We start from the raw sequence: 26,236 nt of genomic DNA on the forward strand, positions 1-26,236 counted from the left end.
CCGGGAACAGGATGAGTGCCGTCATGGAGAGGACGAGCTCACGTCTCGGCTCGGCTGCCTTGCGTCACCGGGGCCTGGCGCTCGGCCGGGGTGGTGGGGCTGCTCTTCCCTCTCTGCCGGGGGAGGATTTTGCTCTCCTCTCTCCACAGGGCCTGGAGCTGGGTGGCCCGGGGGGTGGCCGGCTCCAGCCTTCCCGGGTGGTCAAAGCTGCTCAGAAACCTTAAATCTGGGGAGGGATGAGGATGGACCAGCGTGGGAAACCCTCCTGCCCCTCACCGCGGCCGCGTGCCAACCGGCACAGCCTAAACCCAGCTCTGCAGAGCAGACCCACGCAACTGCCCGGACTCCTCTTCCTCCTCCTGCCGCTGCCCCCCCACCGCAGGCTGCTGCGAAGGCACACGGATGGGTTTGCTGCTCTTTATGGGAAAGCCGATGGTCTTTGTCCCTCCAAAGCTGTGCTGCTCCGCATCCCCCCGCCAGCCGCTCCCTCCCCTCCATGGCAAGGCAAGTCTGTCCCGCAAAGGGAAAGCGAGGAGTTCCCCCCCCCCAGGTATCTCCGTAAGACACAGCGAGGTTGATAAACAGCTACGCTGATGGATGCTGAGACAGAAATATCGCTGAGCCACAGAGCAAAGCTCTTCCCCGCCGTCAGGGCTGCAGAGCACCACGCGGACGTGGGTCAGGAACGTGGGACTGAGCGAAAGCCTCTGGAAATGGGGACGCTGGTCACCGATGTCCTTCACCTCATGTTTGCAGTGCCGGGTTATTGTTACGACAATGCAACACGTCCGGGGGGGGTTGGCAGCAGCGGGACAGCAGTACTCGTGTTTCTCCCTAAATTAAGATTTTTTTTTTCTCCAGGGCAATGTGGTCCCTGTGGCAGGGATGGCCGGGAGGTGCCTGGTGCTGCACAGCACGAGGGCCTGGAACACGGTGCGGGGGGACAGGGATGGGGACGGGGTCAGGGATGGGGTCCGGGATGTGGTGGTCCAGCCCCCCCCAACGGGAGCAGGAGGGGCGATGGGGCTGTGTGCTGGCCTCCCCCCCCCAAATAAACCCTTCACCTCCCCCCCCCCCCCCCCGAATGAAAGGGACTCCACGGATCTGTTCAAAACAGTTTATTGTATTTTTTTGTCAGACAAACACATTGATTTCTGGACCACAGTAGAGGATGGAAACCTTTCACAAACTTATTTATTTGAAAATACAAATATAAAATTATACTTTCCACATCTGTGATGTGAGAGACCCCCATCCACATAGTATTTTACAACAGGGCTTTAGAAAGCCATACACAGAGACCTGAAAGATGCTTGATATATATAGATACATATATATATGTATATATATAAAAAAAAAGTCACTACCAAAGTTCTCATCAGTTCATACTAAAGTATAAAAGGAAGGGCTAGGCCTGCCACTGTGCCATAGTTTATTTAGGTACATTTATGACCACCTGAAATGCTTAGACTTGCATCCTAGTACTGATGGAGTTCAGACCTCGTACAACAGAGAATGACGGGGATTTGCTACCTACGACGGTCGACGCGACACACGAGCCCACGCGCGGTGTTACGAGTATGTACAGAACAGAGAGCCGGGCGCACGGGCGAGTCCTGCTTCCCCCCAGGCTGCCGGGGTTCACCCTGCTCGGACACGGAGCTCTCTCGGACAACACAGTCGGACTGTTTGGGAACCAAGAACTGATCACGAGGATTTACTTTCTCAAACTATTTTTTTTTTTTTTTGGTAATTTTTATTACAGTATTAAAGTATTGCTTAGCTTACAGAATCTCCTCACGTAGTGTTCGCACATGGCAATGGGTTTGACTTGGATTCTGTACGTATGAAACTCTACAGTGTCTGTGCGCAGACCGGGATCTGCCGGTGTGTCTTCGATGCATCCTGTCTCTTCGCCTTACACTAACTTCAGTTTTCTGTTTGAACTATATTTCGCTTAAAAAAACCAAACCAAACCGCTAAAAAAAATAATTCAGAAAATTCCACCCAAGAGACATTTCCATAGCATAAAAGACAGCTATGAGTTAGTGTTGGTTTTTTTTGTTTTTTTTTTTTTTTGTAAACAGTTTCATATGCAATATCATACATAACCATGGCTGGCCTTCAGTAAAAATGTAGTAAACTATATTGCTTTATTATTGATTATGTTGCATTGAGTGAATGGCAGAAACGAAACAGGAAGGTAACTGTGGCTGGAGTCGCTAGCCCTCATTCACACTACAGATGAAAACAGCATCCTAGGCTGCAGAGCAGGGAAGAAAAGAAATCCGAACACCTTTCAGGTCGTTATTACCAACAATTACCCAATGGTTTAACTAGCCTAGCAAGATGTGTAACATTCACCAGCGGTACGCTGCTGTACAATGGAAAAAAATAAACTCACAGCAAAAAGAGAGCCATGCTACCTTAAAGTCCAAGCTACAAATTCAACTTAAAATGAACATTTATGAAGGAAAAAAAAAAAAAAAAAAAGGACAGATCAGGCTTCATTTTAATCAAGCCCATCACAAACGACCGTTTTATTTTGAAGGGGGGAGGGTACCCGAGCCCTCGTGGCTTGCTACAACTCCTCTCAAAACGTCCCTCGGGTTTGGGATGCAGCCCGTCCCTCGGCACGGTCGGCGCGGTGCCAGGGGCCGAAGCTGCCCGCGCCGCGGAGGCGCTTTGGGTGCCCATTTCGCACAACTAGATGGAAATCTCTCTCTTTTTGGTCACTCCGGGGGTAGCGGGTCCGTACGAGATATTTGGAAAGAAAAGGGCAATATCCCTCGGAAGGATCCTTCCCTCGCTGTGCTTGACTAAAACAAAGGTGGAGCTGAACCTTTGTGCTGAAAAATTTACAAAAAACCCCCAAACAAACAAACAAAGGAAAAAAAAAAAACAAACCCCAAACCCCTTCGAAATGGACTTCTAGATGAGTGGGGGACTAACGTGAACCTTAGTCTAGGTAGCCACATCAAAACATATCGGATTCCACGACATTTGTGCTATGGGCCACTGGGACTTCTCGAAAGGTATATAAACATCTAAAACATATTCACACAGATTAGCAATTTCTTCTGAGCATTCTTAAAAAAATATTTTTTTTTCTCTTAGTAAAATCGTTTTAATATACCGTGCCTCCCTCTTTTAAAAAATAAATTAAAAAAATCCAGTTTTGCATATCTAGCATTAGCATTTAAGGTAGTATGGCACATCCCCTTTTCAAAGTCAAGGGTGGGGATCTACAAATGCCTTAGGAGTTTGCCAGCATTTTAAACATTGTGAGACCTTTGGTTAGTTGAAACCGCATCAGATCAGCAAAAGAAAAAAAACCCCAAAAAACAAGAGGAAAAAAAAAATACCAAAGAAAAGAGGAAAGAAGGAAGAAGAAAAAAAAAAAAAAAAAGGAAAACCTTCCCGAAATTATTAGCATTTTTTTTCTTAAATAAGAGAAAGTTCTATCCTTACTGGTCCTAAATCTGAATAACTACATCTAAATTTTTAACCTTAATTACGATACACCTACCAATATGTACTAGAAGAGGAAGAGAGAAAGAGGGGGGGAAAAATTCACTACACTAGCATCAGGACAGCACTCTTACAAGATAGCCATTTTATACACTATTAACATACAACAATGATCAACAAAGAATATTCTATGAGGTGACAGGGAATGGAGAGGAAAACCAACTGGTAGTACAGTACATCATCAACATTGACAAAATATCAATAAAAAATTCCCTGACAGTACATTGAATTTCAGGGAATTTGGTTTGTTGTTTTTTTTTCGTTTTTATTTTTTAAAGAATTGTTTTATTTATTTTATTACTTGATCAAGTCTCAATATTTAAAAAGCGTCCAGCATTTTGCTTAAACCTGGTTGTTCTGAAATAAGAAAAAAACCTAAAATATTACATAAAAAAGCATGATTCTTTTTTAAAAACAAGAAAAACAAGGTTTTCTCCTTTCGGTTAGCAGTATGGTGCCTTGTTTTTTGTTAAAGATGCCTTGCTCTACCTTGTCTATTGAACGTCTACATTAGTCTACTTGTTAGTAAAATTTACAAAAATAGGAGTGCAGCAGCTCTTTTTAACAAATGTCGCATTCAGTGTCTTATACTGGCTGTACCTAAAGTACCAAATTTATAAACGTAACAATTTAAAAAAAATATTAATAAAACTTGTCAATATTACGTTAAAAAAAGAAGAAATATATCCACACTACAGTATGTTCTTAATGCCACCTACCATGTTGTACTTCTAGTTTGCTGTTGCAGGCCTATTTACCAATATTAAAAAAATTAAATTAAAAAATATCCTTCATAAGTTTCCTCCCCCAACAGAGGACCATATATATAACAGCCAAATATTAAACATGTGCAAATAGGAAACTGTCAGTTTTTCCCCTACCAGTCACAGTGCAATGATGTTTTATACTTTATTTTTTTTTTTTAAAATTCTGTTTACAACTACAATAAATTAAAATCTTCCGTTGCTTCTAGGGTGAAACTTGCAGCACTGAGGTATTCCCAAAAAAAAAAGAAAAAAAAAAAAAAGAAAAAAGAAAAGAAAACCAAAACCAAAGTTGCTTTCCTAATTTGTTAATACAGAAAGTAATGGATAAAAAAGGTAACCATGCAAGCTTTAAAGCCGCTCTGCCTGCAGCAGGCGAGCGCAGAGGAGGGACCTCGCCTCCGCCCGGGCTGCGCAGGGCGCCCAGAGCAGCTGAAATGACTGGACAGCAAGTTGATCTAGTTTAAAACAACAACAACTAAAAAAAAAAGAAAAAAAAAAAGAAAAAAAAAAGAAAAAAAAAAAAGAATCAACCATAAAGGTGTGCTTTGAACCGTAAATGCGTTAAATAGGAAAACCGTAGCTTCTTTTTCAGTCTTGGGAAAAGCAGGTTTTTAAATTAAAAAAATACCACTAGACTGTTCCTTTGTAAGCTGTGCACGTCTGAGAGCGAAGATGCTGGTATGACGCTAGGAGAGCTGGAGGGCCACCACGCCACGGAGCCGAGCAGTGTGTGCATCACCGAACTCCCGCGGCCAGCTCCGGCAGTTGGTCAAAAAGTCTACAACTTTCTTTTTTTTTTTTCTTCCATTTTCATAGAGAAACTGCCTTAGGCTGACTCCATCACAAAAATAGGTTTGTATTTCTCTTTCTTAATAGTTTATATGTAGTTAATGGAATTGTATTTACAGTATTTTTTTATTTTTTTTTCAGAATTCACAATTTCAAAAAACCTTATATCACCTCTTTCAACAAAAAAAAGCACTTATAGAAAAAGGACGCACAAAAAGTTTGTAGTCCTTGCCTTATTGCCGAAAATAGATAGAATTAGGTTAACGAAGACGCCACAAACGAAAAGAAGGGCTAGAGAACCTGCTGCTCACCCGTGCCCCCCGCGCCCTGCAAGGCCACCCCGAAACCGTGCCCGCCGCCGGCTCTGCTCCCCCCGCCGCTCTCGGCGGCCGCAGAGCCGGTACCGGCGGCTGAGACTCCTGTCACCATCTCAGCACCCTTTAAGCGACAACGACTACATAAAACAGAAGGGAGGAGGAGGGGAGGCGGGAAAGAAAAACGAAAGAAACCCCTTAATATAAACAGTTACACTATGGTTAGGCTCTTGCTAGATACACAAAGAATTAGAACTATGTGGCTACGAGACTATGTCAAAATGCTACGAAAAAATGTGGTTTGGAGAGGTTTAAAAAGAGGGGGGGGAACCCATCGAGAAAATAAAACGAACAAGAAATGGATTTTATATACATACTTTTAAAAGCTGTTGTTTTTATAGTACAGCAGATTCATGAGATGATGAGAGAGATTTTAAACAACCCAAGTCCATCAAGTGCCACCTCCAGTTTGTTTGCGCTATCGGTGATGATGTAGTGCTCAAAGTCTGATGAGATCACCCAAACATGGGCCCGTTCAGAAACTTCGCCCCGTCTTGCCCGGACATCCAGAGAGACTCTGCGGGGAGGAGAAGGCAAAAACGGGACACAGGGGAGAGGGAGAGTTAATCGAGGTCAGGCGGGATTTTTTTTAAACAAAAAAAAAAACCAAACCAACCCCCCCAAGTGTTTGCCAACGCTTCGCAAAGCCGCAGCGTGCTCTGACCCACACCAAGGGGGAATCCGGAGCAACCCGGCTGAAATGCAGAGGCGTCCCGGGGACCGCCGCCACTGCGGGAGCAGGTATTTAACGTAGCGATGCCCTTCCCGTCCAGCTCCGTGCCCGGCAGCCCGGCAGCTAAGCCTGGACCTCAGGCAGGCAGCGCCTTCCCGGGCAGGCTGGGCTTAGCTGTGTGCTGGTCTGGTTTAGGAACAATAAAATGTGACTTGATACATCGGAAGGACAAGAACTGTTCCTCAGGCATCTGTTACGCCAGGCATTTACAAGGCTTCGGTAAAATGAGGTTTTTTTCTAAAAGCGCGGCTAAAGTACTTGAAAGGTAACAACTTTTACACGGGCACGCTGCAGTGCTGATGATTTATTTTATAACGGAGGCTTCAGCTTCTAACGCTCTGCTCCTGCCGGTGCTTAACGCTGAGGTGGAAATAAATATTAGGGGCCTGGTTCCGCGGGCAGCCGCTCGCAGGGCTGGCTGCGGGGAGGAACGCGCCCTGGTCACCCGGTTTTGGGGTGACCTCCAAAGCGGCCGTGCCCAGGGTGAGGTCCCACCAGCACCCCCCAGGTCTGCGGGCATGGCCGGTCCCTGCCCCGGGGACCCACAGCTCAGCCAAATTCATCCTCTACGGCCGCATCCTGCCCCGGGGGGGTGCGGGTTCGCCGGGGCGGGCGAGGGACCAGATGCCTCGGGATGCGCCGCTGCAATAAAAATTTCAAACTCAGTGGTCCTTGAGGAATTAATAATAAGGCTCATTTCCTCCTCTCAAAATCTATTTTAATTAGTAATGAGCAACATTAAAAGCACTTTCTGTTTTTAAGTCATTAATGGTTTGAGTCTTAATACTGGCCAGTAGCTGATGGTTACAGTTTGATGTGTTGTGATAAGTGTAAAATGATTACAATATATTAATCTGATGAACACTGCCTTCACTGCGGCGTTATTAGCGTGAATTATGATGTTCTGCTTAGGTGTCCAGCCGGCGTTGTGTGCCGCCTCGTCATTACAGAGGCTGACGGCCCAGAAAACGTGAAGGGTTCTGACAAATTGATCTGTGAACACACACTGATACGTGCAAATAACAACTGGGATTAAAGCGAGAGTGCTTATGCCACTTTGTTCTTCCCCATAAAAAATACTACTTGGTGGAGCAAATCAATTGACGGAACAATTTCAGGTAATCTTGGGTGTATGTGAAGACGAAGAGTAAATAGAAACTCCCCTTATCCACTAGTATTTAGGTATAAATCTATTTGTATATAATTTAAAGCCTCCAAATGTTTTCCACAGTTCCCAGCCCCTTGACTAACTGTAATTCTAATTTCATACACCGATTTTGAACGTAAAACATGTGACATTGATCAAGTAGTGCTGGGCAAAACGCAGAGAAATAAAATCTGTCACATCCATTACGTTTGTCCGTAAGGACTGAGCGCTCTGGAGGTAAACCTGTGCCATTTCATGGGGGTAACTTCTGGTTTTCCTTGACTGACTTTTCTAATCTACTCTGTTCTCGGTGTAAGAATATTTGTTTGCAAAGACGAATATGCCAAAGGCCAAAAAAAATAAAATAAAAAAAAAATAATTAAACATTTAATTAACTTGAGCTTAGTTCAAAGGGTAGGAAACTGGCAGCGATCCAAGGATGCATTACTCAGGTAATGTCTTTAATTTAATTTGCTTAGGTTTAATTTTTTCTTAATCTTGATAATTGCTCTATGGTTACTAGTTACAATGTTATCTTTTAGCTGTAATATTTGGTACAGCACTTAATTAAGAATGATGGTTTCTCCGTAATAAAGCAGTGGAGCTTGTCTATTTTTAGACCAGCGCAATGGTGGTGGAGCCATAATCCCCGTCGGGATGCTGTCAGCCGGCACTCGGTCGTTTCCCCACAGGTTCCTGGGATCGCTGCTTTTTCTGCGGGGTTTTTGGCTCTCCACATTAGTGCACTAAGCGTCATGGATAGGAAAATGTGACTTTTTGGGGGTTTAGCTCCCGATCTGCCTTCCAGTTTCCAACCCGTGAGATTGATTCGAATAACATAAATCACAGAAAGGAATGATTAAAGGCCAAGGAAAGACGAAATGAAGATAAAAAATTGTTCACTTAAAGTAAATATAGGGGAGATGGCAGTTTAGCACAAAGTACAAATGGTATATACTGTAATACCTCCAAGTGAGATGGCAACCAACCATGTGTAACGTTTCAATGGTATCCATTTGTAAAAGCCGTTGCAATCAAAGGTCCCTAAAATTGCACAATTGTTAAGTTCATCAGTGCTCTATACATGGGAACAGATGATTATTAATTTTGGCAAGAAATTATCAAAGGACTTGAAAGACTGTGTTGCCAGCATGAATAGGTATTTCTGAGAGCTGTTCTGGTCACCAACGACTGGGTGTGCTGAACCCTACGGTTACCTTTCCAAGACCATAATCTTCTCATTCCCCCAGTTGCAAAAATGAGCTTTGGGTTTCCCCTTCTTTATTTTTAAACCAGGGTTAGTAAATGGAGAGTGTTAAATAAATATATATATGTAAAAAAAGCTAGGGGATTCTTTGCAGTTATTGGGGGGAAATTAAGAGGCTGCCAATCTGCAAGTCAAATACAAACCGGTTCTTTGGAGAAGCGTAAGTGCAGACAAATCCCGATACCCGGGCTCGTACCTCGTATCCTCTTACTTGAAAAATTGGGATGTGGCCGAGGCCAAAATGCTCAAGTTTTCAAGAACAAACAAGGTCTTTTTCTTTAGGTGAAAAATGGAAATAAGAGGTAAGTGGTGAGAGATGGCAGTTTAAATTGATGTAGCCCTTAGCAGAGCAGCGATACTCGGCGTTTGGTACTAGAGTTGATCCGAAGGGATCGTCAAGTCCCTGGTGTGACGACAGGAGGGACAGGACCGGGACGGGAATTGAGCACAAGGGCACACACGGAGGCAGCAGGTTTTTGTCTTTTTGAGTACTGGTTGCTTATGCAATAAAAATAACAGAGTTTCAGGAACTTTGTCTGCACTACGTTCCTACTCTCCCACTCATCCCATTTGGTCGGAGAGTGAAATTCTCCGCTCAGTTTGAGGGATCTTGGGTTGTCATGTACTTTGCCATGGTTATTGTACAAGAGGAAAAAAAAAAAAACCTCATCATTTTATTAAAAAAAAAAAAAGGAAAACAACTTCAGTTGCAGTTTTCCTGTTTGGGAGACTGACAGCCACCAAAGAGGTCCAACCACATTCATGCTAACACACACAGGTAAAACAGCCCGATCTGAAAACCAGCATGCAGCTTTGTTAAGCAAATCTCCACTGCCCGTCATTAGTGAGATCGCGGACCCACGCGGCGTTAAAGAGGTACTTTTCCAATGACTTGACAACAAAACGGAAGCGACTTGCTTGTAACCTGCCGATTTTAAGGACCGTCAGTGGCTGGAAGTGACTTTTTGTTCGTTTAGGGGTGGCAGGGACTGGTGGGTTGTCTGCAAACGGGCACATCAGCCGGGATGGGTGGCTGGGCTGATAGAAAGCCTGCATAGGTAAGCAGAAACGTTAAAGCCCATCATTATTAAGGATTTCCTTTTGAAACGTGTCACGTCTGGACTGCAGAAGGCTCCAGACGAGCATTTCCAGCCGAGTCGGTACCTGGAGCGGCACAGCCCGTCGGGCACAGCTCTAGCAGGCTACGGCAGCAAGGCACCACGCTCGTCGTCAGGTCACAATTAACAAAAAAAACCCCAACATCACCCCCTCCCTGGCAACATCATTAACCAACGAACTCCCCCCCCTCCTCCTCGACCGAGCAGCGGCGGCGCCGGCGTGCGCGGTACTTACGGCGATCCCGTGGCTGAAGCCGGAGCCCGGCTGCGGGCTGGCGGCGCTTATGTAGTTACCCACGCCGGAGTCCTGGCTGGCCGTGCCGTAGAGATCCGCGACGGGCCCTGGGCTGTTGGCCCCGGGGAAGCCTCCGGGTCGGGCTGGGTTGGAGCCTGCCGGGGAAGCGGGTGCGCCAAAATTCGGTTGAGCACTGTAGCTATTCAAGACTGGTGTGCAGAGAATAAAGCTGGGTATGAGGCCAGACGCCGGGCATGCACCGTTATTACAAAGCCAAACACCAGAATAAACAGCCTAGGCCCAACTTCTAACACTTAACCAAGGCCATGCGATAGGAGAGCAAGTACTGGATAAGAGTCAGCCCGTACTACTACGAAGCTTAGAGCTCCAAAAATATAGATATGGATATATATAAAAAAAAAAAAAAGAACAATCATTCAACACACTACTGCAACCAGAGACTGGAGGTGCTCATTTTCACCAAATTATCACAAAAGATAATAGATATTTTTCAACATCTGACTTGATGCTCATGCAGTAGTAACAAGTTCTCTAGGTCTGGGCACGCCGAGACAGCATTCACATCCCATGCAAACTACAAAGGAACTAGTTTGAGACTACACATTGTGGTAATATTGATATTAAAATGTTGACAGCAAATAACTTCAATTGCATCTAGTAAAATCGTTTTTGGATCCATTCGATACTTTTGAAAAAAACCCGCCCTTTTAAATCAGTAAGCTGTAGAAATAATTCAATAGTTGATTTTTTTTTTTTTTCTTTAAATGGTATGGAATGGAACAGTTTGGAATTTTTTTTTTTAAATATGACCAAGGAGAGTGTTGTTTTATTTATTTTTTTTCCTTTTGATTTGGAGAGCGAAGACCTACCTTCGTCTCCAAAACCATGCTTGGGACATCAACCAAAATTAAACAAATAAATAAAGATCAAAAGCAAAAAAGAATTCCAGAGGGTGTATAACAACTCACCTCCTAATGTGGAAGTAAAAGAAAATTTTATTTTTTTCCTCCCTTTATATTTTTTTTTGAGACAGAAAAACAATGTAAATAAGAATGGTACTAAAGAATAAATTTAGATATTAAAGCATGTTAGATGATCAGGCTTCTGGCATTTCTCACGGTTGTTCTTGGATGTAAAATTTATGAGTAAGGAGTTTCGATGCAAAAGAAAAGTTAGCGGACTAGGAGGAGCTGGATGGAAATGGCTTGCGGGAAGCTGGAGCTACACCTGAGTGGCACTAGCGAGGTCCCTCGGGAGCACGCGGGACGTGCCTGCCCGCACCCACTAGCGTCTCACCGCATCCCTGCCGCGTGCGGGTACCAGCAGCGCCGAGACGCGCTGCAAACAGCTAACGGCTGGCCTTGAGCCTCCCGCTTACTCGGGCTGAGCACGCTGCTGCACACGTGCCCGGGGATGGGACAAATCCGGCGGCGGTGACGGACACCGCAGCCTTCCCTGGGAGACACCCAGCCGGGAGCTGTCACCCGGCTCTGCAGGTATCGGCACAACCGGTACCCGACCCGCGGCAGAGCCCATCACCTCCACGTTCGAGGCCGCGCCAAGATTTCTTCAGCCTTTTTCCTCTGGCTGCAACTTCCCGCGTATCTTCATTAAGCACTAAAAAGGGTTTATAAAGTTTGATAGCCTGCAGTAACCCTCGGCCGTTAGCCCGCAGGTCAGCGCCGCGCTGACCGACCGCAGGGTTTTTACTGGGGATGGAAACCAGCCCGGGAAAACGCCCTGCTCACTCGACAAGGGCAGCACCTTACGTGGGCTACGGTGGGCTCAGCCTGGATTTGCTGCTGGGCCACCGGCTCTCCTGCCCTGGCCCCTCCCGAGAGGTCCCCATTTCTCAAATGAACGAATGAACTGGTCAAAAACCAGTCAACCCAGCAGCTGGCGGCTCTGCAATGACAGGGAAGTAAATTTTACAACAGAAATTATTTAATGCAGCTCTGAACTGGTAGCAGGGGAAAGTAAGTAGGACATCTGAACTAGCAAGTTAAAAGAAATAAGGCATGAGAGAGTAAACAGATTTTGGAATTCACTGGCAAACAAAGCGCCTTTTTTATTATTAAAGATTAAATGTCAAGATAACATTTGGCCTTCTCACTCATGAAGAAAAATATCCAGCTGAGATGTTCAAAAGCCCTTTATTACTCTAAAAGTTAGCACTTTTTTTCCGTTTTCTTCCTTCTGGTTCAATAAAATGGATGTGAGTTTTACTGCCAGCTCACACAGAAAACCCAGTTGGCCGGTCTGGGCAAAGGCAGCAGGGATGTGGCAAGGCAAGGCGGGATCCTGTTAGTAAAATACTCCCGCGGCCGTGCCAGGAGAGCCCATCGCACCGCCACCGCCTCGGGGCCGGGAGCAGGGACCGGCCTCGGCCCCAAGCAACCGCCCTCGCAACGCCCAGAGCCACCCGCCGCCATGTCCACCGCGGGGAGGAGCAGCAGACGCCACGTGCTGAGGAGCCGTGGCGATGCCGCGTCTATCAGGACAGACAGACGTACGCCGTGGCAGCCAGAGGGAGAGTTCTGCGTCATTAACCTGCAATCACAGGACCGTGCACGGGTGACAGGGGGACATGCTTTGCTGTGTCCTGAAACCTTGCAAAGAGAACAGCTAACGGAGACTGAGGAGCCAGAGAGAGATGCTCCGTCCCCCCAAACATCCCACCCCGGCCACCGTCACTTCCATGGCTAAGACTGGAAATACCGGCTTCGTACGCACAGAAAGAGCTGGCAACTGGTTATTCAAAAGTCCTTCTGACTGCGGGTATGTAACGTAAGAAAAAGGTAATTTTCCATCTACCAAACATCAGTTAGATACTCCACGCGGCTCACAGGAGCACCCGCAGAAAAAAGGGCACGCCAAAAGCACGCCTGCCGCTCCACTGCCGGGAACCGCACGCGGAGGCTGGGGATGCCCGGCACTGCTCCGCACCGCCTGCTGAACAGCTGCCTGGAAAACTGCGTGGAAAGGGCTGGAAGCTTTTACAGAGCTGACACTTTGCTCCAGACCCAACAAACGAAATAGAAAAGCTCTCATAATTACTAGGAGGCTAAGCGCTCCTCAGAAAGCCGTATTTTAACGATTCACTCAGCCATGGTGAGTTGCTAAATATTTGTCTTCCCGCAATAGCTGCACGTAAGCTCACCAGGAGCCAGAGGCACTTTCACCATCGCTTTGAAACGACAGCAAAGGGACCTTGAACAACTTTCCCACCATGCAGAATGTGATGCTTTCTGGTAAGAAATACCTGGAAACAAATTTGTTTCACAGAAACCTCGAATAATCTGAGATTAAAATGAAGCAGAAAGAAACACCCCCAAATCCTCCAAACTCTGGATACTGTTGGAGTCCTCAAAGAAGAATTAAGACTCTTTGGAGACATGTATCTTTATGACAAAGTTCCCGATGTTGGCTCAGCCGTCGCCACAGGAGGCAGAAGCTGTCCGAGAGCCAGGGCTGCTGTGAGCTGCAGGAATCGCAGAGCACTGAGATTAATGTCTTGCAGGCTGGAAGGAATCTGAGACTTTTCCCTGGCTACCAACACCCTGCGGTCAGAACGGGAAATAATTAAGAGCAGAAGTTCGGAAGCACGTTGCTGAAAAGCTGTCAGGGGATTATACTGTCCCAGGGGAGGGGAGGGAACCACCGACCATTTCTTGGTGCCAGTCAGCGCAGACCAGTAGCAAAGCCTGACCTGTTCTCCTGGTCCCAGCAGAGGTACTGGCCGAGCTGACCAAGCCTCCCCTGACTGGCATTTGCCAGAAGACTTGGCCGACCCATGCGGCATTGCCTGGGGGGGTGGCGGGGCCATCTCCTCCCCTTCCAAGGACTGCCAGCACTCAGGAAGTCCTGGTAGTCAACGTGCCCATCTCTGACATGGTCCAAAAGGTTCAGGTCCAATTTACCAACCAATTGCACAGGAAACCATCCTGCACTGGCCATTTTCACAGCTCTGAGACTGTGGCCAAGTGCCTCCAACTCAAGGGTATCCTCTGCACGTAATTTACAATCCCAAGCGTCACCAGGAAGCCCTGGGATAGATCGAGGTCGGAAGAGATGTGGGAAGGACTAGATGTGTCTGTAAGTCACAGCTAACCAACTTTTACCTTCTCCAGCCCCAACGATCCCCCATCCTCAGGGTTACAGGAGCTCCCTCCTATGCCTATGGAGATAAGAGACAGCAGCCAGAGATGTGGCAGTGATGGCGACAAGGAAGTTTAATGTTGTTTGCTTTGCTTTGAATTTGCTGTTTTTTCTTACCGAAAAGGCTCTGAGCCTGTGAATTTTGATCAGTAAGTGACCATTTCCCTGCAGGTCAGAGGCACAGGCTTTGAGAAGCCTCGGAGCTACCCTGCCCAGCGCTGCAGCGGCTTGGGGAGCGCTGAAAAGCAACGAGGGAAAGTGAGATGGGGCACGAGATGCTGAAAGAAATGAGGGTTCATAAAACAGCTCCAGAACAGGCTTTTTTAATGCAAAGTGTTGGCAATGGTGGAGTTGGGATCTGCTGTGCGTGGCTGGCACAGCAAGAGCCGGACCTTGTCTGAAGGGGCCGCTGGGAGAGCCACGACAAACATCGGTACCATCTCCATCTTCCAGAGGCGATGGGATGAGACCAAGAAATGCCATTGCTGACAAGGATGGAAACCGATGGACCGACCTTAGAGTCGGTGCCTTGCCAGGAGCCACTGCCAGCGGTCAGTATTTACAGCGGTCAGGTCTTGCTACGGCAAAAGCCAGGGTTTGCCGTACTGCCCTGCTGCAGCACGTGCCTGCAGCACGGTCTCATCTCAGGGACGTGTTTGGTGCAACCATGCACGGTCACTGCGCCCTCTTCTCCGCCCAAGCTACATCTCCTCAAAGGAGAATCTACTAAAAGTCTTTCTGCTAAAATGAATATGAATTTGGAGAGAATTTTAAAATGCATCCATAACCTCAAGCCAGTGCTTCACCGAGCAAGGCTATTTTATTACTAACTCATCTCGGCGTACTTTAGCAGAGCCGTCTTTATCTGCATTTAACATCCGTGCAAGACGCTTCTCAGCGCAGTGTTCAGAGAAGTGATTTACGCCAAGGAGCCGAGAGCTGGAGCCCGACAGGCAGCTGGGAGCCCGGGTTCAGGCGGGGCAGGAGGCTCGGTGCTGCGAAATGCTCTGCCGGGAGCAGGGCTGGAGCTCGCTTATCAAGCGCCTTCTCCTGCAAACTGCCGTGTTAACACAGACCCTGCTCGTACATTAATCCGCGTTCAACAAGAAAGGTCATCACTGAAAGATAAACTCTCTTTCAATGAACTCTTGAGAAATTTCTAAGTCAGGATTCATTATGACATTTGCCTTAGCGAACCGTGTATTACGCTAACGAGGATCCAAACGCCTCGCTGGGGGGGCAGAGAGGGTAAAGCCCAACAAGTCGGATGCTGAAATCCCACCCAAATAAACACAATTCAGCCATGAACAATGAAGGGAAAGAGGGAGCGAAAGGGAGAAGACACGTAAATATTCTGACATTACCGTCCTAAAGGAGAACTTGCAGGTACCGGGCTGCTGATCAGTCCCTTCGGGCTTAGTAAATTAGACATGATGACAAAGCAACACTTTTAAGTGCCGCTAAAGTATGCTGTATTTCAAAGGAAACAAGTGAACTATGTACAGAGGTGTAAGACAGGCACTGCGTGGGGATTGCTGTCCCCTGCACGGAGCCCGCACGGAGCATCCGGTGACAACACCCCTCCCTCTCCTACAGCACCAAACCCCAAAGAACTAAACACCATAGCGGAGGGGGGGGAGGACTGGCTCCTACAGCAGTCTCTTCACCATTAACTACTGTGATTTTGCTTTTTTTTAAAACACATAACAAATATGAGTATTTCAAAAGGAAAAAAAAAAAAAAGAGACAGGTGAAGAACGGTGCAAAACATGGTTAGAGAAACTTGTGGTTGCCTTCCCGGCCATGGTGCCCAGGCAAGAAAACCCTCAAGTTTGAAAGAAACCGCCACATGACTTACTGGATTTCCTCTTTGAGAGGAGGCAGGATACTTCAGGATGAGACACAGTGCCCCGTTATCACAGCCAGAAATACCTTTGCACTTGAGAGAGCAGCTGAGAGCAGAACGGAGCCGGCTGGAGCTGCCCCAGCTTCTTCCCACCCGCAGGCGCCCACGTCCCCTGCCTGCACCCCACAGAGACATGTCTGCGGGTAGCGCTGGGACCCCGCGGCCGCACGCGCTCGCCCCAAAGCGTGCATCGGTCAGTACTGAACCGACGCTCCCGGAGACCCGGCTAAGGACACTCAACTGCTGCCCGCACCTCCCCGAGCGGGGTCCTCACCCGCGGGTGAGCGGCTCTGCGGTCACTTCTGGCGCGGCTGGAGGCAGGAGCAGCCACAGCTGGGTGCCTTTTGATGGAGCTGCTCCCCAGAAAGCACATCCCATCGTCTAACGCCACACGGGGAACACAGCGACGTGCATCAAGAAAAAGAAAAGAATGAAATACTCCCCTGTAAGCACGCATGCTTTATGCATCGGGTTATTGGTGTATTTTTTTCAAGCGGAGCCAATGGACGAGGCCGGCAGGGCAGGGCGCGGGCGGGCAGCAGGGTCCCACCGCACGGCCACGGCACGAGGGCTGGCGAAGCAGCCGAGCGCTCTGCCCAGAGAGGGCCTGCCCTCCCCCTGTACTCCTCCACTTCTAAAGCAGCTCCTTCTCGTCGGAAATTCACTTTTAATCTCACGGCAAGCATTTTCTACACCCGGTGCCGGTCATCTCCAGCACGTCTTTCCTCCAAGGTCCTCCTCGCTCCAGCTTTGTCCCCCCGGCCCCGGGGTGGCTTCCCACACAAACAGGCTTCTTGACAACTTGTTGATCCAGCGCTCTAATGTCTGGATGACTCTCTCATCTACCATAAACAGCCACGCACAATTTGGCAGGCATTTCTACCATCAATGTTTATGATAATAACTACACGTGCTTGAAAGCAGCAGGAAATTTTCAATATAACTATCATTAAGACAAAATGCTTTAAATCAAAGCCATTACCCACTACCAAGACTCAAAGCTCACAAGATTAGGCTGTTTTTCCATCTTTATGAAAAATTCATGTAACATGCTGCAAACATCATCTTCCGGCTCGAAGGAGTAAATGGTATAATAACACCGACCGCTGCTGACAGGGATGGAAACGGGCAGGGATGGGGGGCACAGGGCAGGGAGGTGCCGGTCGGCAGCAGCGCGGTGGGGTGAGCTGATGGAGAACGGGCACCCCAGTCCCGCCGGCAGCAGCAAGCGGCCGGTGTTCATCTGCAGACAGTGCAGCCCGTCCCTCTGCCCACGCCGGGCTCAGCGGAGCAGCGGGGCAGGGTCCCAAGCAGCCCAGCTGGGACAGGGACCTGCACCACAGGCTGGAGGCATTTAATATGAGTCACCGGGGATTTACCGCTGGATTTTTAAGAGGAGTTGCGTGGATTTTCGCAAAAGGAGTATCACCTGTTACCCAGGCATTCGAGCCTGCTGTACTGCCTTTGCAACAACCCAAGCACAAACGCTGCAGAGGACATTACAGTAAAACCATGGCGACTGGAGCAGGGAAGATCGCGTCCTTCCTTGGGGATCCCATGTGTCCTGAAGCATGAGCACTAATGGCCACGTCGTAGCATGCATGACGAACAGACCAGCAGTCGCAGCGTGATGCTGATACTTTAAATAACCAGCCACGGTATGGACTGCGGGAAAACTTCAGCACTGCATGCAAATCTTACATCATTAGTGCTCAGAGCCTTATAAATATCATTAGCTAGCCCTGCACTCGTGTTATAGATAGCTTGGCCAAAGCTAATTGTTTGTGCATTCACGGCTGAAGTTAATGGGAGCTCGTACCTTGCTTTTCAGAGATGCTAACAACCAAGATGTGATTTACCAAGACTGGAGGTACAAATTAATTCCAGTCTGAAATAAGACGTCAGTGCTCCTGGTTCTCAGTTGCCTATTCAGGCTGCAAGAGCACAGGGGCACAGCACTGAGAATTAAATGCTCACATTCAGGCTCTTTTTTTCTATCCCAGTCACTGCGTACAGCCCCAGCTAGAGGCACAAACACGTTCGTTTGTGGTCAGGCTGAACTATCAGAAGCATCACTTTCTTGCATCTGCGCTTCTACATACAGCGTTGTTCTGAGACAGCACGCGGCACACCTCAAACTCTGATCAATGCTCAACTCAAAAATGTCTCAGAAATAATGAGCTGGAAACACACAGATATTCTGGAGAGTAACAACGTACAAACAGCTCCCAACTGGCTGAAACAGAAAGCGGGAGACAAACCAGAAAACAAATAACCCCAGCGTTACAATTAGAGGTGCCATTTAGTACATCTCTCGCGGGGACCTGCAAGGCACAGCGCTTTGCTCTGGCTCTTCCCAAGCAGACTTGAAAAGCAAACACCTCTCCGTAAGAAGCCTGTGGCAGACAGAGCTCCTCTGCAGGTATGAAAAGCCGAGGATATTTTGCTTACGACAGCCGGTTCAGTCCTGACTCTGGAAAATCAAACCGCGAGCTTTGTGCCTTCCCTGTCGCCCCTGACGTGGCTCTGTAACGGGGAGCAGCCAGGCAGCCCCGGGTTAGGGGCAGCAGCTGTCCCTCCCCTGCGGCTATATTGGCCCTGCAGGACAAAAAATAAAATAAAACAACTGTCGGGCTCATCAGTACAATAAGTGATGATGAGGCCAAGAGACACTGAGAGCAGCTATCTGCTGTAACAAGGTACTATTTGTACGTTATTTTCTATCTGCAGTCACACTTTAAAAGGTTGTTCTGCCTCTGCAGCCCCTTTGGAAATGGCTTCACACATCAAAATATCGCAGGGCTAACGACAGAAAGCAGCGGGTGGTGAGCAGGTTCCCAGCTCAGCAATTACCGCTGGAAGTGAGCAGACGTGGGGAGGGAGCACTGCCCAGCCCCGTCCTCGCTGCCGCCGGCACCCAGCCCCTCCGCGGGGCTGCCGAGGATTATTCGCACCCCTGAGCCCCCGAGCTGTTAGGAACCGAGCTGGGCACCTCGCTCTGAGACTGGCGATTGGGATCTCGTGGCAACTGTTCCCGACGCGGCCCCAGCGGCCTCCCTCCGCGGCGCAGCACGGGGACTTCTGCTCCGGCACCGGCGTGGATGCTGAGCGGGCGGCGTGGATGCAAAAAGGGACTGCTAAGCTACCTTAGATGAGCAGAGAGCAAGAGCTGGATGGTTTCTACAGGCCTGGGCAAGCTAAAAATTCAACTGGTGCAGGAGTTTTAAAAACCCAGCGCTGTCCCTCTCGTGCACACCGCCAGCATGTGAGCCACACCTGCTTCTGCTAAATACTGTGGTTAACGCGTCCGAAGCGTCAGCCATGTTGATGTGTGTCAATTTGCAGAAGAAAAGACACAAAATTCAACATATTCAAGCCCAGCTTTTCTAAATCCTGCAGTTATGTAGCAGGGCAAATAAATGCATTTTCCAGCTTGGCTGTAATTTTTTGCGAGCGATCAATATTTATTGCCTAATCACATTTTTCATAGTGCAAGTTAGCGGTGTCACTCTCGTGCCGGGCCGAGTGCTACACAGAGGCCACACAAAGCTTCGCTTGTAGAAGCTGCAATCAAGGAGCCAGCTCTTGTCACAGCCTTACAAAAGGATTTCCTCTCGAGCAGCTCATCTTTAATCATTATAAAAGCACAGAAGTTTAATCCATTTTTGATGTAAGCGCTAATAGCTTTGTGTCCTTGAAGTTCAAAGTGGTCTTCGTGCATGTCGCTAATTAGCCGAGCAAGCAGCCATTCAGCTCCCTCTCATGTTTCTAATTAGATCCTTAACAACAAACAAATGTCGACCTTACAAAGGCTGTGCTACGTTTCCCTCCATTAGTTAAACAGTTTGGGAGGGATGCGGTTCCCATTTGTCTGCAACCCGCCCCCCAGCACAGCGCTCGAGGGGTTTGGGCCGGGGCACTCGGGTGCCTCCGCTGCCCGTTGCAGAGGGTCCACCTTACTGACAGTGTCTTCCAGGGGTGCTGAGCACCCTGGGGCGGCGGGGAGGGGGGCGGCCACCCCCCGGCCCCCCGTGCCCACCAGGCCAGCCATGGCCCAGCTCTGCGCTGCTCTGTCCCTCCCCGCCAGCAAGGGATGCTCACCAGCTGCCATGAGACAAGCAAATAAAACAGAGGGGTAAACAAACCGTCCCGTTAGTCATCTTCCTAACAGGTTTCTCTGTCAATTTAACTGGTTTTACAATAAATTTAAAATCTGGTGCGCTTTCATGTTTACATACTTTGCATTGAATGCTTGGGACCGTTTTCTTCCACCCTTTTTTGGCGCTCGATGTTTGTAACGCGCGGCACCGGAGCCATTTCAGCAGCACCGCACTCGCGCTTCCACGCGCTCGGCTTTTCGGGCAAGCTCTCTGCTGGAGCCCTGGCTCTGCAGCGGAGCAGCCCCTGTCCCGGGACATCCCAGAGAGGGCACCGGCACCGGCTGCGCACCGCCGGGCTAGGGGGGGTAAACGAAGAGATTTCTGCATGGGGGAACCATTGCGTTTCTCCCGCGCACACCTCGGAGGGCTGCGGCTGCTGGCTGCTTCGCAGGATCTGACCCCAGCGCTGTACCTGCTGTCTGTGTCTGCACGTTAAGCTTTAACACTTATTACCATCCATCCAGCTGGCAAAGAAGGGCTAAAGCTCGTGATGCTGTGCTAACGCAGACCTCTCTCTAATAATTTTTCTATTTAAAATGAAGGAAGAGCTGAGCCAGGCGACGCTGGCGCTTTCACCTTGCGCTGGGTAACACAAAAGCTGTTGCTACTTTTACCATGGGCAACCACATCTGCATTAATTGTTTACCACAGCCCGGACAGGTCTTTTATTAATATTAATGAGTAACAGGGAACAAAAGGCCCCTTTATTTTTAGCCTACTCTAATTGCGTAGTAATTACTCATCTACAAAACAAATGAGCCGAACTCCATTGCCATAGCAACAGAAACTCCGGCCTCCCACTGTACCACATTAACTGGCTATCACTCCTGTTAATTTTAAATTGAAGCCTTTTGTACAATAACAGACAATACAGGAGGAAAATTAAAGCAAAACCGGGTCTTTGTTTCGCCGCATATTTTAAGTCGCTGTAGCGGGAAGGCATTGCCCGGGGGGCACCCTCCTGCTGCCGATGGACCCCCGTGGGCTGGACGGATGCTCGGGAGCACAGGGGGGTTATCCAGGTAACAGAAGAGAAATCCAGCTCACCAAACCCTGGTGCTTTCTGTGCACGATCCTCTCCTGCGGGCGAGCCTGCACCAGGCGCCTGCTCAGAGAGGTGCTGGGCACGCTGAGCGGACCTGCCCGGCCAGACAAGTGCCAAGGCCACGTCCGAGCAAGGCGGAGCGAGGGGTCCCCCGCGGCACGCGTGGCCGGCAATAACACCCCCCGAAGGAAAACCTGAGCTCGTCGATGAGGAAACACCGAGGGAAGCTGCTGCCCACCACGCGGTGTCTGGGGGAGAGCCGGTGGCACCAGCTCCGCTGTCGGCAGCTAATACCCCAGCCCCTCGGCGGGGGAGGATGTGGGCACAGACACCTGATGGCACAAAGCTCTGGGCTCTTGTTTTGACTAGCAGGAAATGCTTTTAAGAAGACCCAGCTGTGTGAATTTATTATTTTTAAGTTGATATACCTGCATACCAATTTTGCATTCTCTGGCAATTACTAATCCACCACGCTCCTCAAGCTAATCCAGAGCCAGATGCATGCTAACATCTGCTGCAAGGAAAAACTCCACTGCTTTTTTTTCAGCTATTTCAGAAAGGAGAGAGAGGAAAAAAAAAATAAAATCTGTAATTATGTATTTACTTTTAAGGCATTTGGGGACAGAATCAGCATGAAAATACTCACAATAGTATGTCACATTCAGTAGTTGTTCCGCTAAGGCTAACAGCCTACCACTGCTGCCAGACAGACAAGTTACCCCTCAGCTCAGCGAGTACTTTACGGTTTAGTAATTAAAATGCATGAGACGTGCTCACGCGCTCACATATCTCATTGCACCGGAGAGCTCATGCTGAAGGCCCCGTTTCAAACTTTACAATGACTCGTCCGCGTCTCGCATGGAACAAAGACTAATTACAACGGCCAAGAGCTCCATCCCTCGCTTCCGCTGGGAGAAAGGAAACCAAATAACATAATGGGTGGTTGCAGGGCTTTGCGGGGCTGGAGCGCGGCTGCCCGGCGAGGGCGGCGTGGTCCTGTGCACCGGCGAGCCGGTCCCTGCACGGGCGATCAGCCTGCCTGCAGCACGAGGCAGCGTCTGCACCGTCACCGCTTGCCGTGTGTCAAGGGCGGCAGCTGGGATGAGCTCTGCCGAGGAGTGTTTTCCCATTGAAAATAATTCTCCTGATTGAAAAGACTATTAAAAGTTAGCCGCTAAATTCGTTAAAGATTAACTTCCACTGTACTTAAGTCTGCACTTCAGAGGTGGTCACTAATTGCACTGGAGATGATTCATCAAGTGCACAAGATTTTCTATTACAAAATTATTGATTAAAGCTGATGTATTTTAACCACAATAGACTTCAGCCCTGTAGAATGACTGCTGCTGCGGTCAAGACCTAACAGCAGCAGCACCAAATTGTTTTAGATCTACTGAATTTTCTACTCGGCACTGCAGGAAGCTCAGTCCCTCGCAAATCAAAAAAAAAATCATAAAGTGCCATCCTACAGTAAAATAAGACAAACCATTCTTGCCTGTAGCCTGTGTTCTGGAAAGGACCCACCTGATTCCCACCCTGGACCAGCACAGCACTTCTGAACCGAAACAGGAACGACTCCCCTTTCATTATTTTTTTTTTCATTTGGGGTAGTAGTCAGAAAAGTAACCGTAGTGCTCACAAAAGAGTAAGAGGATATTGCCAGTAGCGAGGCCAAAACCCCGCACAGAGATGCAGCGGCCGCCTCCAGAGCCGTGCTGCACTAGCCAGAGGCGCGCGGCGCGGTCACCGCTCAGGCGGCTGCTCTGTGCAGAGCCCGGCTGCTGCTATTGCTGTTTAACACGCCACATTTGGCTTTGTGTCCACCCCTCGCCGCAGCCCCACGCCGTGCGGGGTCCCTCTGCCTCACCCTCCCTGCCGGGCCGCCTGCAATGCTCTCCGGAGCAGGCTGCCTCTGCTACGAAGGTAAGCAAAAGATAAAATCTGATGCAGCCATTAATTTTCCGATGCATCAGCCACCAGGCTCTGTCACATAATTACCGGCGATTCCAGCGGAGTGAGAAATTTCAGCCTGCTTGCTGCTCCCAAGTGGTCCACTTGTTAGGTTCTGGCTTTTGAGATTACATAGCTCGGATTAAACTTTATGTACTTTTATATAGTAGAATAAAAGAGGGAGAGCAGTTCCATCAGAGCTGCCGTGCCACAAGGGAGTCCTCTCAACGGGCTGTATAAATCCCAAACCGGTTCATCGCTGGATCTGCAAAACGCTTCTCCTCGCGACATTTCCGTGAGCCAGTGGCTCCCTCCGCACACACAGACCAACCGTTGTCCCACTTTTTATGGCCATAATTTACTAACACTATGGGTGCCTAATGACAAGATTAAATTTTTAGAGCACCTTCCTTAAGTGTAAGACAAGGCTTCCTAAACCCCATGCAATTTGTCGCTCTGCTGACTTTCAGATACACTCCTCACTTCATCATATGCCTGGCGCATTAAACAGTGGGTCCCCTCGTCTCCCCGGCAGATTGAGATCTAAGGGGGAAATTATTCTCCCCCTTGATGCACAAGTGCTTCAGCTCCCCGGTAGCAATAAGGAAAGCAATAGGGGTGGCTCAGATTGCCTTGCGCAGGCTTGCATTGCGTCAGCCCCATCCAAGCGGTTGTTTGCTTGATTTACTTTATGTTCTATTAGAGGTAAGGAGCGGATACAAATCCTTAATTACATTTTGAAAGCCCATTCTGGATATTTTATTTCCTTTGAAAGCGCTTGCTGGAATAAGTGCACTACGGACTGCCTTGACTATCCCCGGCGGAGCAGGAAGATGCTCCAGCTCAGCACTTCTGGTCTGCGGGGACGGCCGGGGGCGCGGGGAGGAGGGAAGGTGTGACCACGCCATACAATATCTTTTCTACTCCCAGCAGGACGTTTTCTGACAAGCGACAAACTAAACAAATAAACAAAAGCCTAATTCAGGATCTCAGTTACCATCTGTTAAATTTACTGACTGCAGCTTCATCTGTGAAAGAATTTTCAAAGTTTAGCGCAGGAACCTGGGCACAAGAAGCAAAGACACTTGCTGGCTCAATGGCAAAGATGATGAACTTGCCTTGAACTCCTCATGCTGACATTTATGAAATGTTAAATTTTCATTTAAAAATGTTCCCTTAAGCTGGGTGACATGGCAATGAGTAGGACCCACCACGAGCTCAGTCTCTGTTGCGTAACAAGATTTAAGGTTTATGACCTAAAAACAATTGGTTCGTGTCTCAGGACAGTCTGCGGGAAGCTGCTTCACAGACACGGTGTTATTTAGATCCCCAAATGGAGTGATTTGCGTTTGGCACATCTGGTCTACAACTGCCAACGAATGATTCTATGGGCTAATATGGACGAGTAACAGGCTGATGAAGAAACCATGATTGTAAAATGATTTTAAAAATATCGTAAACTCTTTTTAATACGAAACAAAAATAAGAGAATATAGTTATTGTCAGCGTTTTAATTTCTAGGGGGTTTAATTTGAGAAAAAAAAAATTGGCAAATTTACTATCAACATAACAGCATGTGCGGGTTCTTGTACAGAAGGGTGTAGGTTGCCTACAGCCAGCTTCAATTTAAACTTCCAGATAACGGGATTTAACAAATACGGTACTATGGATCCAAGCCGTTAGCAGCTCTCTGCTGTATCGATAGCCCTACGCTTTCAATCAGACCAAGGCTATGCTTTTAACTGCCACGCTAGTTCACGTTGATGATACCTATAATATCAACTCAACAATGCATGTTCTACAACTACATCTACTGCTACCAGTACGACTACTACAGTGCATGCATTTAGTTCAGTCCCACAGATACATACACTCTAAGAACAGGCAAGGGGAGATGTGAAATGTTTTACGGGACGACAGGTGTTTTGTTTTTTAAGTAAGGGAAATTAATAAAAACATCAAAAGAAAGAAAGTGTACAAAAAAATAGAGACATTTCTCAAGAGTTGATATGAGTTGTTTCTTGAACCGTTTCGTCCCAACAAGCAAAAAACATGCAACCAGCTGCTACTAACAAGAAGCTGGACACTGAGAGAGGATTAATAGGTGTGGACAAACCTTCCCGCTGAGAGCGCTCAGAAGAGTGTTTGAGAGGAGGTGTGCACGTCCGAGTGTAAGAGAGGCCGGAAAGTATGCCTCAGAGACACCCTCTCTCACAGCAGCCCCAACCAAGCAAGAGAGAAAACAACAAAACATAACTGCTCACACTCACCATCAAGGTCAGTAGCTCACGTTACGAGATTTGTTATAGCTGGCAAGTATAAAGTACAGTAAGGGGTTGTCGGGGTGCAGGGCTCAAAGGCAGCACTGGCAAGCCGGGACTGGCGCCCAAAATCCAGATGTACCGGGGGTCGGGGGGGGGGGAGCAGCTCCTGGCGCTGCGGCACCGCGCTGTCCCGCCGCGCTGCGTGCCGCCGGCCATCTCGGCGGGCAAAGCGTGTCCGTGGGAGCCTGCGCCGCTCGCCTGGGACGGGCGCGCACGGCTCCTCCCGGTGCCGAGCAGCGCGGGTCGGGCTGGGTATGGATGGCCTTATCGGTTTTGTCTCCAGTCCTCAGGGAGGAACAGTTGGTGGCAACAGGTTGGGAACTGGAAAAATCTCAGACTGGTCAATGAACCAAAGAGGAAGGAACGAAAAGCCTCTCCTGCCAAATTTTCCTCGTCTCGCTCTCCTGCCAAATGAATCCCTCCCATGTCAAATGCAAGATAAAAATGTCCCCCCACATGATTGTATTTTAAAAAAAGCATTTACACGACAAAAATGTTTTACACGTAAAATATGTCAGGTGAATTCAAAAGAAATGTGACAGTGATAGTGAAGTTGTCTAGGAGGAGTTTGCAGCATTCAGACTTTTAAGTTTGCTTGTTTTCCGTGGCTCAGGTCCCAATTCATTAAAAAAAAATACAAGAATGGATGAGGTTATCGAAACCAGCTGAGAGATTCGGCAGCACAGTCCCACCCAGCGTGAACAGATGTGG

The 26,236-nt window shown here is 48.3% G+C and overlaps 1 protein-coding gene across 16 annotated transcripts in view; it reads right to left on the reverse strand.

The window, feature by feature from the left end:
• Positions 1 to 3,074: 3,074 nt before the first annotated feature.
• MSI2 (musashi RNA binding protein 2) overlaps positions 3,075 to 26,236 on the reverse strand; it is a 253,167-nt gene continuing 230,005 nt past the window's right edge. For 4 of the 16 annotated variants that reach the window (XM_054847372.1, XM_054847382.1, XM_054847376.1 and 1 more), the window contains 3 exons: positions 9,962 to 10,170; positions 8,308 to 8,385; positions 3,075 to 5,978 (listed from right to left, as the gene is read on the reverse strand). In XM_054847372.1, the coding sequence (XP_054703347.1) occupies positions 8,344 to 8,385; positions 9,962 to 10,170 (251 nt within the window). In that variant the 3' untranslated portion in view covers positions 3,075 to 5,978; positions 8,308 to 8,343. Of the gene's footprint in view, positions 5,979 to 8,307; positions 8,386 to 9,961; positions 10,171 to 25,317; positions 25,412 to 26,236 lie in introns of those variants that run through there. The other 12 variants (XM_054847384.1, XM_054847381.1, XM_054847379.1 and 9 more) reach the window with 7 other exon arrangements.

This window comes from Grus americana, chromosome 19 (genome assembly GCF_028858705.1).
Source record: "Grus americana isolate bGruAme1 chromosome 19, bGruAme1.mat, whole genome shotgun sequence".
Lineage (NCBI taxonomy): Eukaryota > Metazoa > Chordata > Aves > Gruiformes > Gruidae > Grus > Grus americana.